At 45.7% G+C, this 15864-nt stretch overlaps 1 protein-coding gene across 1 annotated transcript in view; it reads right to left on the reverse strand.

Annotated features, from left to right (window-relative positions):
• Nucleotides 1-15864, reverse strand: part of LOC124597453 (facilitated trehalose transporter Tret1-2 homolog) — a 252053-nt gene that overhangs the window by 33413 nt on the left and 202776 nt on the right. The window contains exon 6 of the mRNA XM_047135939.1: nucleotides 3328-3493. Coding sequence (XP_046991895.1) covers nucleotides 3328-3493 — 166 coding nt within the window. The remainder of the gene's footprint in view (nucleotides 1-3327; nucleotides 3494-15864) is intronic.

Below are 15864 nucleotides of genomic sequence, written 5' to 3' on the forward strand. Positions count from 1 at the left end.
AAACCTCTTCATCTCCCAGTACCTACTGCAACCTACATCCTTCTGAATCTGCTTAGTGTATTCATCTCTTGGTCTCCCTCTACGATTTTTACCCTCCACGCTGCCCTCCAATACCAAATTGGTGATCCCTTGATGCCTCAGAACATGTCCTACCAATCGATCCCTTCTTCTGGTCAAGTTGTGCCACAAACTTCTCCCAATCCTATTCAATACTTCCTCATTAGTTATGTGATCTGCCCATCTAATCTTCAGCATTCTTCTGTAGCACCACATTTCGAAAGCTTCTATTCTCTTCTTGTTCAAACTATTTATCGTCCATGTTTCACTTCCATACATGGCTACACTCCATACAAATACTTTCAGAAATGACTTCCTGACACTTAAATCTATACTCGATGTTAACAAATTTCTCTTCTTCAGAAACGCTTTCCTTGCCATTGCCAGTCTACATTTTATATCCTCTCTACATCGACCATCATCAGTTATTTTGCTCCCCAAAAAGCAAAACTCCTTCACTGCTTTAAGTGTCTCATTTCCTAATCTAATTCCCTCAGCATCACCCGACTTAATTCGACTACATTCCATTATCCTCGTTTTGCTTTTGTTGATGTTCATCTTATATCCTCCTTTCAAGACACTGTCCATTCCATTCAACTGCTCTTCCAAGTCCTTTGCTGTCTCTGACAGAATTACAATGTCATCGGCGAACCTCAAAGTTTTTATTTCTTCTCCATGTATTTTAATACCTATTCCGAATTTTTCTTTTGTTTCCTTTACTGCTTGCTCAATATACAGATTGAATAACATCGGGGAGAGGCTACAACCCTGTCTTACTCCCTTCCCAACCACTGCTTCCCTTTCATGTCCCTCGACTCTAATAACTGCCATCTGGTTTCTGTACAAATTGTAAATAGCCTTTCGCTCCCTGTATTTTACCCCTGCCATCTTTAGAATTTGAAAGAGAGTATTCCAATCAACATTGTCAAAAGCTTTCTCTAAGTCAACAAATGCTAGAAACGTAGGTTTGCCTTTCCTTAATATTTCTGCTAAGATAAGTCGTAAGGTCAGTATTGCTTCACGTGTTCCAACATTTCTATGGAATCTAAACTGATCTTCCCCGAGGTCGGCTTCTACTAGTTTTTCCATTCGTCTGTAAAGAATTCGTGTTAGTATTTTGCAGCTGTGGCTTATTAAACTGATTGTTCGGTAATTTTCAAATCTGTCAACACCTGCTTTCTTTGGGATTGGAATTATATTCTTCTATAAGTCTGGGGGTATTTGGCCTGTTTCATACATCTTGCTCACCAGATGGTAGAGTTTTGTCAGGACTGGCTCTCCCAAGGCCGTCAGTAGTTTCAATGGAATGTTGTCTACTCCCGGGGCCTTGTTTTGACTCAGGTCTTTCAGTACTCTGTCAAACTCTTCACGCAGTATTGTATCTCACATTTCATCTTCATCTACATCCTCTCCCATTTCCATAATATTGTCCTCAAGTACATCGCCCTTGTATAGACTCTCTATATACTCCTTCCACCTTTCTGCTTTCCCTTCTTTACTTAGAACTGGGTTTCAATCTGAGCTCTTGATATTCATACAAGTCGTTCTCTTATCTCCAAAGGTCTCTTTAATTTTCCTGTAGGCAGTATCTATCTTACCCCTAGTGAGATAAGCCTCTACATCCTTACATTTGTCCTCTAGCCATCCCTGCTTAGCCATTTTGCACTTCCTGTCGATCTCATTTTTGAGACGTTTGTATTCCTTTTTGCCTGCTTCATTTACTGCATTTTTATATTTTCTCCTTTCATCAATTAAATTCAATATTTCTTCTGTTGCCCAAGGATTTCTACTAGCCCTCATCTTTTTACCTACTTGATCGTCTGCTGCCTTCACTACTTCACCCCTCAAAGCTACCCATTATTCTTCTACTGTATTTCTTTCCCCCATTCCTGTGAATTGTTCCCTTATGTTCTCCCTGAAACTCTGAAAAACCTCTGGTTCTTCCAGTTTATCCAGGTCCCATCTCCTTAAATTCCCACCTTTTTGCAGTTTCTTCAGTTTTAATCTACAGGTCATAACCAATAGATTGTGGTCAGAGTCCACATCTGCCCCTGGAAATGTCTTACAATTTAAAACCTGGTTCCTAAATCTCTGTCTTACCATTATATAATCTATCTGATACCTTCTAGTATCTCCAGGGTTCTTCCATGTATACAACCTTCTTTCATGATTCTTAAACCAAATGTTAGCTATGATTATGTTGTGCTCTGTGCAAAATTCTACCAGGTGGCTTCCTCTTTAATTTCTTAGTCCCAATCCATATTCACCTACTACGTTTCCTTGTCTCCCTTTTCTTACACTCGAATTCCAGTCACCCATGACTATTAAATTTTCGTCTCCCTTCACTACCTGAATAATTTCTTTTATTTCTTCAATTTCTTCGTCATCTGCAGAGCTAGTTGGCATATAAACTTGTACTACTGTAGTAGGTGTGGGCTTCGTATCTATCTTGGCCACAATAATGCGTTCACTATGCTGTTTGTAGTAGCTTACCCGCATTCCTATTTTCCTATTCATTATTAAACCTACTCCTGCATTACCCCTATTTGATTTTGTGTTTATAACCCTGTAGTCACCTGACCAGAAGTCTTGTTCCCCCTGCCACCGAACTTCACTAATTCCCACTATATCTAACTTTAACCTATCCATTTCCCTTTTTAAATTTTCTAACCCACCTGCCCGATTAAGGGATCTGACATTCCACGCTCCGATCCGTAGAATGCCAGTTTTCTTTCTCCTGATAACGACGTCCTCTTGAGTAGTCCCCGCCCGGAGCTCCGAATGGGGGACTATATTACCTCCGGAATATTTTACTCAAGAGGACGCCGTCATCATTTAACTATACAGTAGAGCTGCATGCCCTCGGGAAAAATTACGGCTGCAGTTTCCCCTTGCTTTCAGCCGCTCGCAGTACCAGCACAGCAAGACCGTTTTGGTTAGTGTTACAAGGCCAGATCAGTCAATCATCCAGACTGTTGCCCCTGCAACTACTGAAAAGGCTGCTGCCCCTCTTCAGGAACCACACGTTTGTCTGGCCTCTCAACAGATACCCCTCCGTTGTGGTTGCACCTACGGTACGGCTATCTGTATCGTTGAGGCACGCAAGCCTCCCCACCAACGGCAAGGTCCATGGTTCATGGGGGGGGGGGGGGGGACACATAGTTACTCATGACCGCCTAATTTCACCCCGAGTGCTTGGTTTCCAGAGGGCAAGCGAGTGCTCGCCTAGCAACCTCCTGAACTGGCCTGCGCTGGAGAGGCGGTACTCACCGCTGAGCTGCTGGAAGACGAGCAGGGCGAGCGAGAGGGCCAGTGGGATGAGGACGGGCCTGCGCAGCAGCGCCCTCCGGCTGAAGGGACTGCCCTCCTGGGCGGCCGACGCGCCCTTGCTGGGGGCTTTGTCCTTCTCCTTCTCCTTCTCTGGTGCTGTCGCCTCCTGGAACAAACCCCGCCCACACTTTATAGAAGCGGTTGCAACAGGACTCTGTGTGACATGGGGTGGGGTAGGGTGGGGTGCGCTGGGGTGGCGTGGGGCAGGGTGGAGTGCACTTTTCCTCAAGCTCTACGAGGTGCGACAATAAAGTAATGAGACTGTTGTGAAAAAGAAATGTTGCTTACCGTTTTAGTCAAGTGTAGTGTTGTCTCCTTCAAAGTAGTTCCCTTTTGTGATGTTCGAAACTTTCTCGGCCAGTACTTCTACAGCTGTACTCACCTGAAGATGGCGAAAAGACTTTGGGCCGAAATATCGTGCCAAGACGTTACTGACTACGGCAGTTCTCCCGTGTTTTTATAGTTCCCTTTTGATTGCACACGCTTTTTCCAGAGCTTCTGCCATTGATGGTAACATTTCTGGAACTCATCTTCTGTAATATCCTCCACAGCTTTTTGGACCTCTTGTGTTGTTTGAAAAATGGTGTCCCTTGACCGCCGTTTTGACTCTTGGAAATAGAAAAAAGTCGCACGGAGCGATATCAGGTGAATAAGGTGGCTGTGGTAGTACTGAAATCTGTTTTGAGGTTAAAAATTGCTGTACTGACAGAGCAGTATGGGATGGCGCATTATCGTGATGCAGAATCCAATCTTTCTCATACCAAGATCTTCAGGTATTATTAGACGAACCGTTTCTCGATTGATGTTCAGTTCTTCTGCAATCATTGTCATGGATAATCTTCGATCAGATCGTACGAGTTCACGCATCCTGGCCAAGATGACAACTGTACGTGAGGTTGATGGTCGTCCACTGCAGTCTTCACCTTCAACATTCGTTCTGCCTTCATTAAACATTTTATGCCAACGAAAAACTTGAGTTCTTGACATAACCCCCTCTCCAAAAGACTTCTGAAGCTTACGGTAAGTTGTCGTACCGTTTTCACCCAATTTAACGCAAAAAAGGCATACCGTTGCGCAATATTATGCGGTTCCATTTCCGTGACGAGAGACACAAACACATGTTAACTTATTACAGCACAACTCACGACTGAGCAGTTGCATCGATGTGCCGCTTGGACTAGAAGCAGCTTATAGACCAAGGTCAAAGATAATGTGCCTACGCAAGCCTTCAGTGTTGCCACATCTTCCAAAGAAAATCAGTCTCATTACTTTATTGTAGCACCACGTATGTCATACATGAGATTGACACACAACTATCTCCATGACCACACATTCAACACGAGATCTGGGAATGGCATCCCTGCTCGGTGCCAGCTGGTTTTCCACATGGCCCCATAGTTGATCCCATCCTACTTGATCCCATCCTACATATTCTGTACACAGCAGATCTACCACAGACTCCACTTTTACAGCTGGTGTTGTATGCTGATAACACAGTGCTCTACACCATGAGTGGTCCCACACGTCTGGTGTGTTGCTGGCCTCAGAGAAGGGTCGAGAACCTTACTGACTGGGCAGAAAAATGGTGACTAGTGTTCAGCATTAAAAAGACACGAGCCATCATTATCACATGCCTGTCATACCAACGCATTGATAGCTGTCGTGAAACGTAGCACCTCTATCCAGTGGAGTAAAACTCATCGCTACTTAATTTCACATTGGTCAGAAGATTTACGTGGCGCTCGTAACTCGTATTTCAAAAAATGGAGACTGAAGTTTAGTATCAGTTTGTGCGTTTCACCTTAACAACAGCACAAGGTGCAGTCTGATGGCAATATTGTCTGTCACAACAAGAACGAAATATCTTGGCATCACACTCCATCGCACTGTAGCTCATAAAAAACATCTGCAAAACACATCAGCCACGGTAAAAAAACCGCAACATCATCCAGAGGCTGTGTGGCACAACCCAGGGGTTATTTCAAAAAATGGTTCAAATGGCTCTAAGCAATTAACATCTGAGGTCATCAGTCCTCTAGACTTAGAACTACTTAAACCGAAGTAACCTAAGGACATCACACACATCCATGGCCGAGGCAGGATTCGAACCTGCGACCGTAGCGGCCGCGTGGTTCCGGACTGAAGCTTCTAGAACTGCCTGGCCACAGTGGCCGGCATGGTTTCAACGGAGACGTTGTATACATCTGCTCTTGCACTGGATTTTTTCGGCTGCAGAGTATTGTGCTTCAGTGTGGTGTAATACACTCCTGGAAATGGAAAAAAGAACACATTGACACCGGTGTGTCAGACCCACCATACTTGCTCCGGACACTGCGAGAGGGCTGTACAAGCAATGATCACACGCACGGCACAGCGGACACACCAGGAACCGCGGTGTTGGCCGTCGAATGGCGCTAGCTGCGCAGCATTTGTGCACCGCCGCCGTCAGTGTCAGCCAGTTTGCCGTGGCATACATAGCTCCATCGCAGTCTTTAACACTGGTAGCATGCCGCGACAGCGTGGACGTGAACCGTATGTGCAGTTGACGGACTTTGAGTGAGGGCGTATAGTGGGCATGCGGGAGGCCGGGTGGACGTACCGCCGAATTGCTCAACACGTGGGGCGTGAGGTCTCCACAGTACCTCGATGTTGTCGCCAGTGGTCGGCGGAAGGTGCACGTGCCCGTCGACCTGGGACCGGACCGCAGCGACGCACGGATGCACGCCAAGACCGTAGGATCCTGCGCAGTGCCGTAGGGGACCGCACCGCCACTTCCCAGCAAATTAGGGACACTGTTGCTCCTGGGGTATCGGCGAGGACCATTCGCAACCGTCTCCATGAAGCTCGGCTACGGTCCCGTACACCGTTAGGCCGTCTTCCGCTCACGCCCCAACATCGTGCAGCCCGCCTCCAGTGGTGTCGCGACAGGCGTGAATGGAGGGACGGATGGAGACGTGTCGTCTTCAGCGATGAGAGTCGCTTCTTCCTTGGTGCCAATGATGGTCGTATGCGTGTTTGGCGCCGAGCAGGTGAGCGCCACAATCAGGACTGCATACGACCGAGGCACACAGGGCCAACACCCGGCATCATGGTGTGGGGAGCGATCTCCTACACTGGCCGTACACCACTGGTGATCGTCGAGGGGACACTGAATAGTGCACGGTACATCCAAACCGTCATCGAACCCATCGTTCTACCATTCCTAGACCGGCAAGGGAACTTGCTGTTCCAACAGGACAATGCACGTCCGCATGTATCCCGTGCCACCCAACGTGCTCTAGAAGCTGTAAGTCAACTACCCTGGCCAGCAAGATCTCCGGATCTGTCCCCCATTGAGCATGTTTGGGACTGGATGAAGCGTCGTCTCACACGGTCTGCACGTCCAGCACGAACGCTGGTCCAACTGAGGCGCCAGGTGGAAATGGCATGGCAAGCTGTTCCACAGGACTACATCCAGCATCTCTACGATCGTCTCCATGGGAGAATAGCAGCCTGCATTGCTGCGAAAGGTGGATATACACTGTACTAGTGCCGACATTGTGCATGCTCTGTTGCCTGTGTCTATGTGCCTGTGGTTCTGTCAGTGTGATCATGTGATGTATCTGACCCCAGGAATGTGTCAATAAAGTTTCCCCTTCCTGGGACAATGAATTCACGGTGTTCTTATTTCAATTTCCAGGAGTGTACTTGTAATAACAGCCTCATCGATGCTCAGCTCAACAACACGATACGCGTGATTACTGGTGCAATCAGACCATCTCCAGTCTACTGGCTTCCCCCGCTAAGCAATATCTACCAAACACAGACTCACAAAACTGAGACCCTGCTTAGAGATTACCAAAATATACACGAGAAAGAAGTGACCATTCATCACGATATATTTGTCTTACGAAAAAATAGGATCCGTTCAAGACACCCGCTACTCCCGTATGCTGAACAGTTGGCTACAAGTAACTGCCAACACATCGGAAACCACCAAGAACACGAATGGTTCTAGAAGTATAACTGTGGGTGTCGAACTTGACAGGAAACTGTGGGTCAAATTATATAGAATCCGTACTGGACGTGTTCGGTGTTCCAACTCACTCTATAAATGTATTGTGGAGACTCCGAGTTGTGACTGTGGTGCGCTGAATCAATCTGTCGGACATATGAGAGAGTAATGCGATATACCATCCTATAAGGGCACATGGAACGATTTTATGAAAGCCAGTGCCACAGCGGTGGAATGGTATAAGCACTCCGTCTTCAGGTCACAAGTGGCCCATCGGGACCATACGACCGCCGTGATATCCTCAGGTAAGGATGTGGATAGGAGAGGCGTGTGGTCAGCACACCGCTCTCCTGGTCGTTACGATGGTTTTCTTTGACCGGAGCCGCTACTATTCGGTCGAGTAGCTGAGCGCACCCCGAAAAATGGCAACAGCGCATGGCAGCCTGGATGGTCACTCTTCCAAGTGCCGGCTACGCACGACAGCGCTTAACTTCGGTGATCTGATGGGAATCGGTGTATCCACTGTGGCAAGACCGTTGCCAGTGGAATGGGATAGAAGCACAAATATTACTATTTTGTCGATTAATTTTTGTTTTATGCACTTACATTCATTACATTTTGTAAATGTACTGCATGTGTGTGCCATACGAACGGTGATCAGAGAACTGCAAAGATATCTCTGCCCAGTCCCCACCGTCATCAATGCCACCTCATCTCACCTGCCTATCTTCAAATGTCTCATCCGACTGCTTCAAGAGCAGGTGACAGTATACAATCAATGTGAAACCTTCCAGTGTCTCCAGGTCTCTTCCATGTACAGTCGGTCTGCTTAGCTGGGTGGTGATGTGTTTGCCTACCATTCAGCGGGCCCAGGTTCAGTTCCCGGCCGGGTTGGAGATGTTCTCCGCTCGTGGACTGGGTGTCGTGTTGTCCTCATCATCACCAACGCCCAAGTCGCTCAATGTGGCGTCAGTTGAAATAAGAGTTGCAACCCGGTCGCCGAACTTCCCCGGATGGGGCCTCCCGGCCAATAGTGCCACACGATCATTTCATTTCATATTTTCTTTCATGTACACAGTCTTCTTTCAGGATTCTCAAAGTGTGAGTGATGATTCAGTTAAGCTCTATGCAAAATTCTAGCAAGTGGATTTCTCTTTCATTTTTTTCAAAAATGGTTCAAATGGCTCTGAGCACTATGGGACTCAACTGCTGAGGTCATTAGTCCCCTAGAACTTAGAACTAGTTAAACCTAACTAACCTAAGGACATCACAAACATCCATGCCCGAGGCAGGATTCGAACCTGCGACTGTAGCGGTCTTGCGGTTCCAGACTGCAGCGCCTTTAACCACACGGCCACTTCGGCCGGCTTTCATTTTTTTTTTTTTCCCCCCAATCCATATTCTCGCATTATTTTACTTCGTTTCCTTAATCTATTACCGAAATCCAGTTCTCCATCATAATTAAATCTTCCTCTCACTTAACTATCCGAATAATTACTTTTATCTTATCATACATTCTTTCAATCTCTTTATCATCTACAGAGTTAGTTGGCATGTAAACTTATACTACTGTGGCGAGTATTGGCTTCTTGTCTGTCTTGGCTACAATAATGTCTTCACTATGCTGTTCGTAGTGGTTTATCCGCATTTCTGTTTTTTTTTATTCATTATTAAACCCACTCCGGCATTACGCCTATTTGATGTTGTATTGATAACCCTTTACTGATCTGACCAGAAGTCCTGTTAATCCTAGCGCCAAACTTCACTAATTCTCACTCTATCTGTCTTCAGAGTATCCATTCTCTTCTTGAAATTCTCTAACCTATCTACCTGATTCGGGGATCGAACATTCCAAGCTCCGACCCGCAGGACGCCAGTTTTGTTTTTCTTCATGACGACTTCCTCCTGAGTTGTCCCCAAATGGAGATCCAAATTGGGGAATATTTTACGTCTGGAATATTTTTCTCAACAAGATGCCATCATCATAAGCCATACAGTAGACCTGCATTCCCTCAGGGGAAAAAATAGCAGCTGTGTTTTCCACTGCTGTCACTCATTCCCAGTAACAGCACAGTAATTATTGTTGGCTAACGTTACAAGGCCAAATCGGTCGATCATGCTGAGTGTTGCCGTTGCAACTCCTAAAAAGGCTGCTGCCCGTCTTCAGGAAGCAAAAGTTATCCTGGTCTCTCCATTGTGGTGGCACCTAAGGCATAGCTATCTGTATCACTGAGGCACATAAGCCTCCTCACTTCGGCAAGATCTGTGGTTCACAGAGGGAAACCCATCACAAGTCACACATTTCTATAGTCAGTGCTAATTGGTGCTTGAGGTGGTGTAAACGAGAAATTTGAAAAGATGAATAATCCTTTATCCTATGAAAATCCGATGCAAGGATGGATTTCGCAGATGCTTGGAGAAAGTTACTAGCCTTCATGTGTAGTGCCAACAGTGAAGTACAAACGAGGTAGGCTTAGGATATAGAGCTTTTTTTCGTGGATGGGGTGTGGTCCCTTTATTGTGCTTGGGAAAACGCTAAATTCACGAGGATATTAACACATTTAAGGCAGAATGAGATTTTCACTCTGCAGCGGAGTGTGCGCTGATATGAAACTTCCTGGCAGATTAAAACTGTGTGCCCGACCGAGACTCGAACTCGGGACCTTTGCCTTTCGCGGGCAAGTGCTCTACCAACTGAGCTACCGAAGCACGACTCACGCCCGGTACTCACAGCTTTACTTCTGCCAGTACCTCGTCTCCTACCTTCCAAACTTTACAGAAGCTCTCCTGCGAACCTTGCAGAACTAGCACTCCTGAAAGAAAGGATATTGCGGAGACATGGCTTAGCCACAGCCTGGGGGATGTTTCCAGAATGAGATTTTCACTCTGCAGCGGAGTGTGCGCTGATATGAAACTTCCTGGCAGATTAAAACTGTGTGCCCGACCGAGACTCGAACTCGGGACCTTTGCCTTTCGCGGGCAAGTGCTCTACCAACTGAGCTACCGAAGCACGACTCACGCCCGGTACTCACAGCTTTACTTCTGCCAGTACCTCGTCTCCTACCTTCCAAACTTTACAGAAGCTCTCCTGCGAACCTTGCAGAACTAGCACTCCTGAAAGAAAGGATATTGCGGAGACATGGCTTAGCCACAGCCTGGGGGATGTTTCCAGAATGAGATTTTCACTCTGCAGCGGAGTGTGCGCTGATATGAAACTTCCTGGCAGATTAAAACTGTGTGCCCGACCGAGACTCGAACTCGGGACCTTTGCCTTTCGCGGGCAAGTGCTCTACCAACTGAGCTACCGAAACACGACTCGCGCCCGGTACTCACAGCTTTACTTCTGCCAGTACCGCGTCTCCTACCTTCCAAACTTTACAGAAGCTCTCCTGCGAACCTTGCAGAACTAGCACTCCTGAAAGAAAGGATATCCTTTCTTTCAGGAGTGCTAGTTCTGCAAGGTTCGCAGGAGAGCTTCTGTAAAGTTTGGAAGGTAGGAGACGAGGTACTGGCAGAAGTAAAGCTGTGAGTACCGGGCGTGAGTCGTGCTTCGGTAGCTCAGTTGGTAGAGCACTTGCCCGCGAAAGGCAAAGGTCCCGAGTTCGAGTCTCGGTCGGGCACACAGTTTTAATCTGCCAGGAAGTTTCATATCAGCGCACACTCCGCTGCAGAGTGAAAATCTCATTCTGGAAACATCCCCCAGGCTGTGGCTAAGCCATGTCTCCGCATATCCTTTCTTTCAGGAGTGCTAGTTCTGCAAGGTTCGCAGGAGAGCTTCTGTAAAGTTTGGAAGGTAGGAGACGAGGTACTGGCAGAAGTAAAGCTGTGAGTACCGGGCGTGAGTCGTGCTTCGGTAGCTCAGTTGGTAGAGCACTTGCCCGCGAAAGGCAAAGGTCCCGAGTTCGAGTCTCGGTCGGGCACACAGTTTTAATCTGCCAGGAAGTTTCATATCAGCGCACACTCCGCTGCAGAGTGAAAATCTCATTCTGGAAACATCCCCCAGGCTGTGGCTAAGCCATGTCTCCGCAATATCCTTTCTTTCAGGAGTGCTAGTTCTGCAAGGTTCGCAGGAGAGCTTCTGTAAAGTTTGGAAGGTAGGAGACGAGGTACTGGCAGAAGTAAAGCTGTGAGTACCGGGCGTGAGTCGTGCTTCGGTAGCTCAGTTGGTAGAGCACTTGCCCGCGAAAGGCAAAGGTCCCGAGTTCGAGTCTCGGTCGGGCACACAGTTTTAATCTGCCAGGAAGTTTCACATTTAAGGCATTTTGTACTATGTACAGCAAAGGGACTAATCGGAGATGATGATTGCTTGTATCAGCATGGCAATGCACCGTGTCAGAAAACAGCAACCCTGAAGCAATGGCTTGTGGACAATAACATTCTTGAAATGGACTGGCCTTCCCAGAGACCCAACTTGAAGCCAACGGAACACCTTCAGGATGACTTAGAACATCGACTTCCCTTCAGACTACATCACTACCTCGTATGGTTTCGGTTCTTGGGGAAGAACGGGCTGCCAATCCTCAATAGACGTTCAGACACCTCACTGAAAGTGTCGCCAGCAGAGATCAAGCCATTATAAGGCCCAAATGTGGACACAACCAAATCAATGTCCACTAATAATTGTCTGGATATTTTTGATCAGTCAGGGAATTTGGCGACACCAGACCGGCATCAGCTGAGGACTTAGTACAGCTAAATACAATTTCCAAACAGTAGCTCCCAGTGGGACGTATCCGCGATAGCAGTACTATGAAGGCGTTCTTACAGCCTAGGGGTAACATGTCAGGACAGTTATACACTAAGGACGAAAGTAACCTTCGCATGATGTGTTTCTGTCAAGCAGTGTAGCTCGATGAAACTTGTACCATACATAGAAAGAACTGCAACAGCACTGCACAAAAGGTAGCTGAAAGAAATACGCAATGAAACGAACAGAAACGAGACTTTTATTCAAAGAATAATTACACTAAAGTTATCACGATTCATGATAATCCCCTGGCCATTACAAAAGGAGCAACATGGTTCTTAACAGGGTTTGTGATCACCGTCGACGGCAGTGCATGTTCTGCAACGTGCTACCAAGCTGCTACGAGACTGATAAGAATTTCTGCTGCGCCAGAGCAGTTGACAAGTGCTCTGCTGGATGATCGTTGCTGCATGTGGACTTACTGCAATACGTTCCCCAACCCCACCCACCCACCCCAATGCATCCCATACGTGATCGCGCGATTTAAGTCGGGGTAACTAGCAGGCTAATCCGTTCGCCGAAATCACAAACAACAAGAAAACATGGCACACCCTGACATTTGGCAACAAAAATAACACACCGAATAGGAAACATTACGAGGAAACAAGGCATAAATGTGGCGCATAGAACAGTCAACAGTCTATGGAAAAGATTAAAAATATCTGACGTCATCAAAGACAAATTCAACAAAGGAAGTATGTACCAGCGAACCTGCAAAGACTGTGATTCACTATACATCGGAGAGACTGGTAGAAATTACAAGATAAGATACTCAGAACATTTAAAAGCACTGGAAAGTGACAGCACACAGTCCACATTTGCAGACCACCTCATCAAGACTAACCACCACCCCAGTGGTATAGAAACAGACCTACAAATCTTAAAATACAATAACCATCTGTATCAATTTCTAACAACAGAAGAAAACTGCCACATCGAAAACGCTGTCACACAGGGCAAAAATAATATCAATGACCAAACAGTACCATGTAACAAAACGCTATTCAACACTCTAAACGAGCTATCAGACAACACAAAATAAAACACACACACATATACACAGACAAAATGTAAACAAGCGAACAGATTCAAAGCTCGCGGAGGTCAAACTAAAATAAAACAGTACACAAACGACAATCCGATGCGCATCAGATATCCAAATTTGTGCGGTGAAAAGTGTGTCCAATCCACACCAAAATAACAGGTCGCCGTATTTACAAACGAGCAGGAGAAAACACGAGTAAACACTGTCAAAATACGAAACATAATCCGTGAATAGCAAACTACACGAAACTGTTCGCCACATCTAAGCTTCGCAAAACTTTTTCCAATGTCCACACTTCCAGCTCAGGTACACAAAAACACGTTTGGTACAGAAAAAGAAACTTGTCACAGCTAAGGATTGCAAAATACTACAATGGTAACGCCAAAGACGGGCATTTGTAACGAACTTTACCAGAACATACATTTTAAAGATTGGATAATAGACAAAAATTCATTGTAGACCATTTTCTAACATCCCTCATGTTTGCAGATGACGTCGTGTGCTAATTTTGACCTATAGTTAGTTTTGTTTGGCAGTCACAGAACACACCATGTAAAATAAAAGATGAAGTGCACATACAATTTAAATGACTACAAACTCTGACGTATCATATTTATTAACATAAAAATGAATTGTCTGTATGTATTTCAGGCAAATAATTTTAAAAAATCGCTGAGGACGCTACAACTGTGGTGATAAAACAAAACATTAAATAGTTTACTTGTAAAAAGGCGAACCCATGCTTAACTCATTATTATGAATATCCTCTCGTTCCAAGGGTTCTCTATCACGTGCCTTCGATTCAGTCGCCATTGTCATCCGTAAAAATTAAGTCTGTGCCGAATGCACCCCTGAAGGAGTACATGTCACAATAACATTGACTGGTGAGCGTACCATATTCATAGGTTTGGAGGTCAGCGCGCGCATGCAGCATTGTGTGTCCCCACACCATAACACTTGTACCATGAAAACAATCATGTTCGACAATTCTGGACGTAATGTCACGTAGTGAGAGGTGGGAACACGTAATGCACCCAGAAACACTGTGTGAATGATAGTTTTTCATGTCCAGGTGTTATGGTGTGGGGAGGCTTAATGTTGCATTAGCGTAGTGAGCCTCCAAATCTTTGGACACGATAGAGTCACCACTCAGTGTAATTGTGACACTGTACTCCTTTCCGATGTCCGTCTTTTCAGGGGTACGAGGGGCGTTTGAAAAGTCCGCGCAAAGTCCGGGAGATGGCACCACCGGTGCGTATTCAGGTCATGTTTAGTTAGTATCATCTTTGGAAAGAACGCACACCAAGTTTCAGCCATATTAGTCGATTTCTTTGTCTTTGGCATTCGTGTGAATCAAGGAAGTCGAGTGATTGTCAAAAAATGGACGAAAAAGAATTTCGTGTGGTGATTAAACATTACTTTATGAAAGGCAAAACCCCTCAGGAGACTAAAGAGAAGCTTGATAAACCTTACGGTGACTCTGCACCTTCGATTAGAACGGTTTATAAGTGGTTTCAAAATTTTCGGAGTGTCCATATGGGCACAAGTGATGCTGAACGTTCTGGACGCCCTGTGGAGGTTACGACTCCAGAAATATTGATAAAATCCATGATATGGTCATGGATAACAGAAGAGTTAAGGTGCGTGAGATTGCTAGTGCTATGGGCATCCCGAATGAATGGGTACATAATATTTTGCATAAACATTTGGACATGATAAAGCTATCCACAAGATGGGTTCCGCGATTGCTCACGCTTGACCAAAAACGGAATCGTGTGAAGTGTTGCAAGGATTGTTTGTAACTGTTCACGAAGAATCCACAGGACTTTAAGCCTCGTTTCGTCACTATGGATGAAACGTGGATACATTACTATACTCCTGAGAACAAACAACAATCTAAACAATTGATTACCAAGGGAGAATTTGCACCAAAAAAGGCGAAGACCATTCCTTCTGCCAGAAAGGTTATGGCGACTGTCTTTTGGGATTTGCAAGGGTTAATCCTCGTCGACCATCTGGAAGAGGGTAAAAATATTACAGGTGCATATTATTCATCGTTATTGGATCGACTGAAAACCGAGCTGCAAGAAAAACGCTGGCAATTGGACCATAAAGAAGTCCTTCTCCATCATGACAATGCACCAGCACACACCTCAGCAGTTGTTCTCGCAAAATTAATGGAAATAGGATTCCAACTCGTTTCACATCTCCCCTATTCTCCAGACTTGGCTTGGCTCCCTCTGACTACTATTTGTTCCCCAATTTGGAGAAATGGCTGGCGGGACAAAGATTTTATTCAAACAAAGAGGTGATTACAGCAACTAATAGCTATTTTGCAGGCTTGAATAATTCCTATTATTTGGAAGGGATCAACAAACTAGAACAGCGTTGGACGAATTGTATAAGTCTAAAAGGAGACTATGTCGAAAAATAGAAAAGGTTTACCCCAAACACTTAAGTAGTCAAACGCACCTCATACTTCAAGTTTATGGATGACCATGCGTGACCACATCAAGTGGCGCAAATGGAGGAGCTGTTGGAATGACATGATATTCAGCAAATGGATGGGTCTATCCATTCCCCTGACTAAAATGCCCCATCGAGGACATACAGGATGCACTGCGGAGATGTATTGCAGGAAGACCCGTATAAACCAACGACAATCCAGCAGCTCTCACTCATGCTGGTGGA

The sequence above is a fragment of the Schistocerca americana genome, chromosome 1 (genome assembly GCF_021461395.2).
Source record: "Schistocerca americana isolate TAMUIC-IGC-003095 chromosome 1, iqSchAmer2.1, whole genome shotgun sequence".
NCBI classification, from domain to species: Eukaryota; Metazoa; Arthropoda; class Insecta; order Orthoptera; family Acrididae; genus Schistocerca; species Schistocerca americana.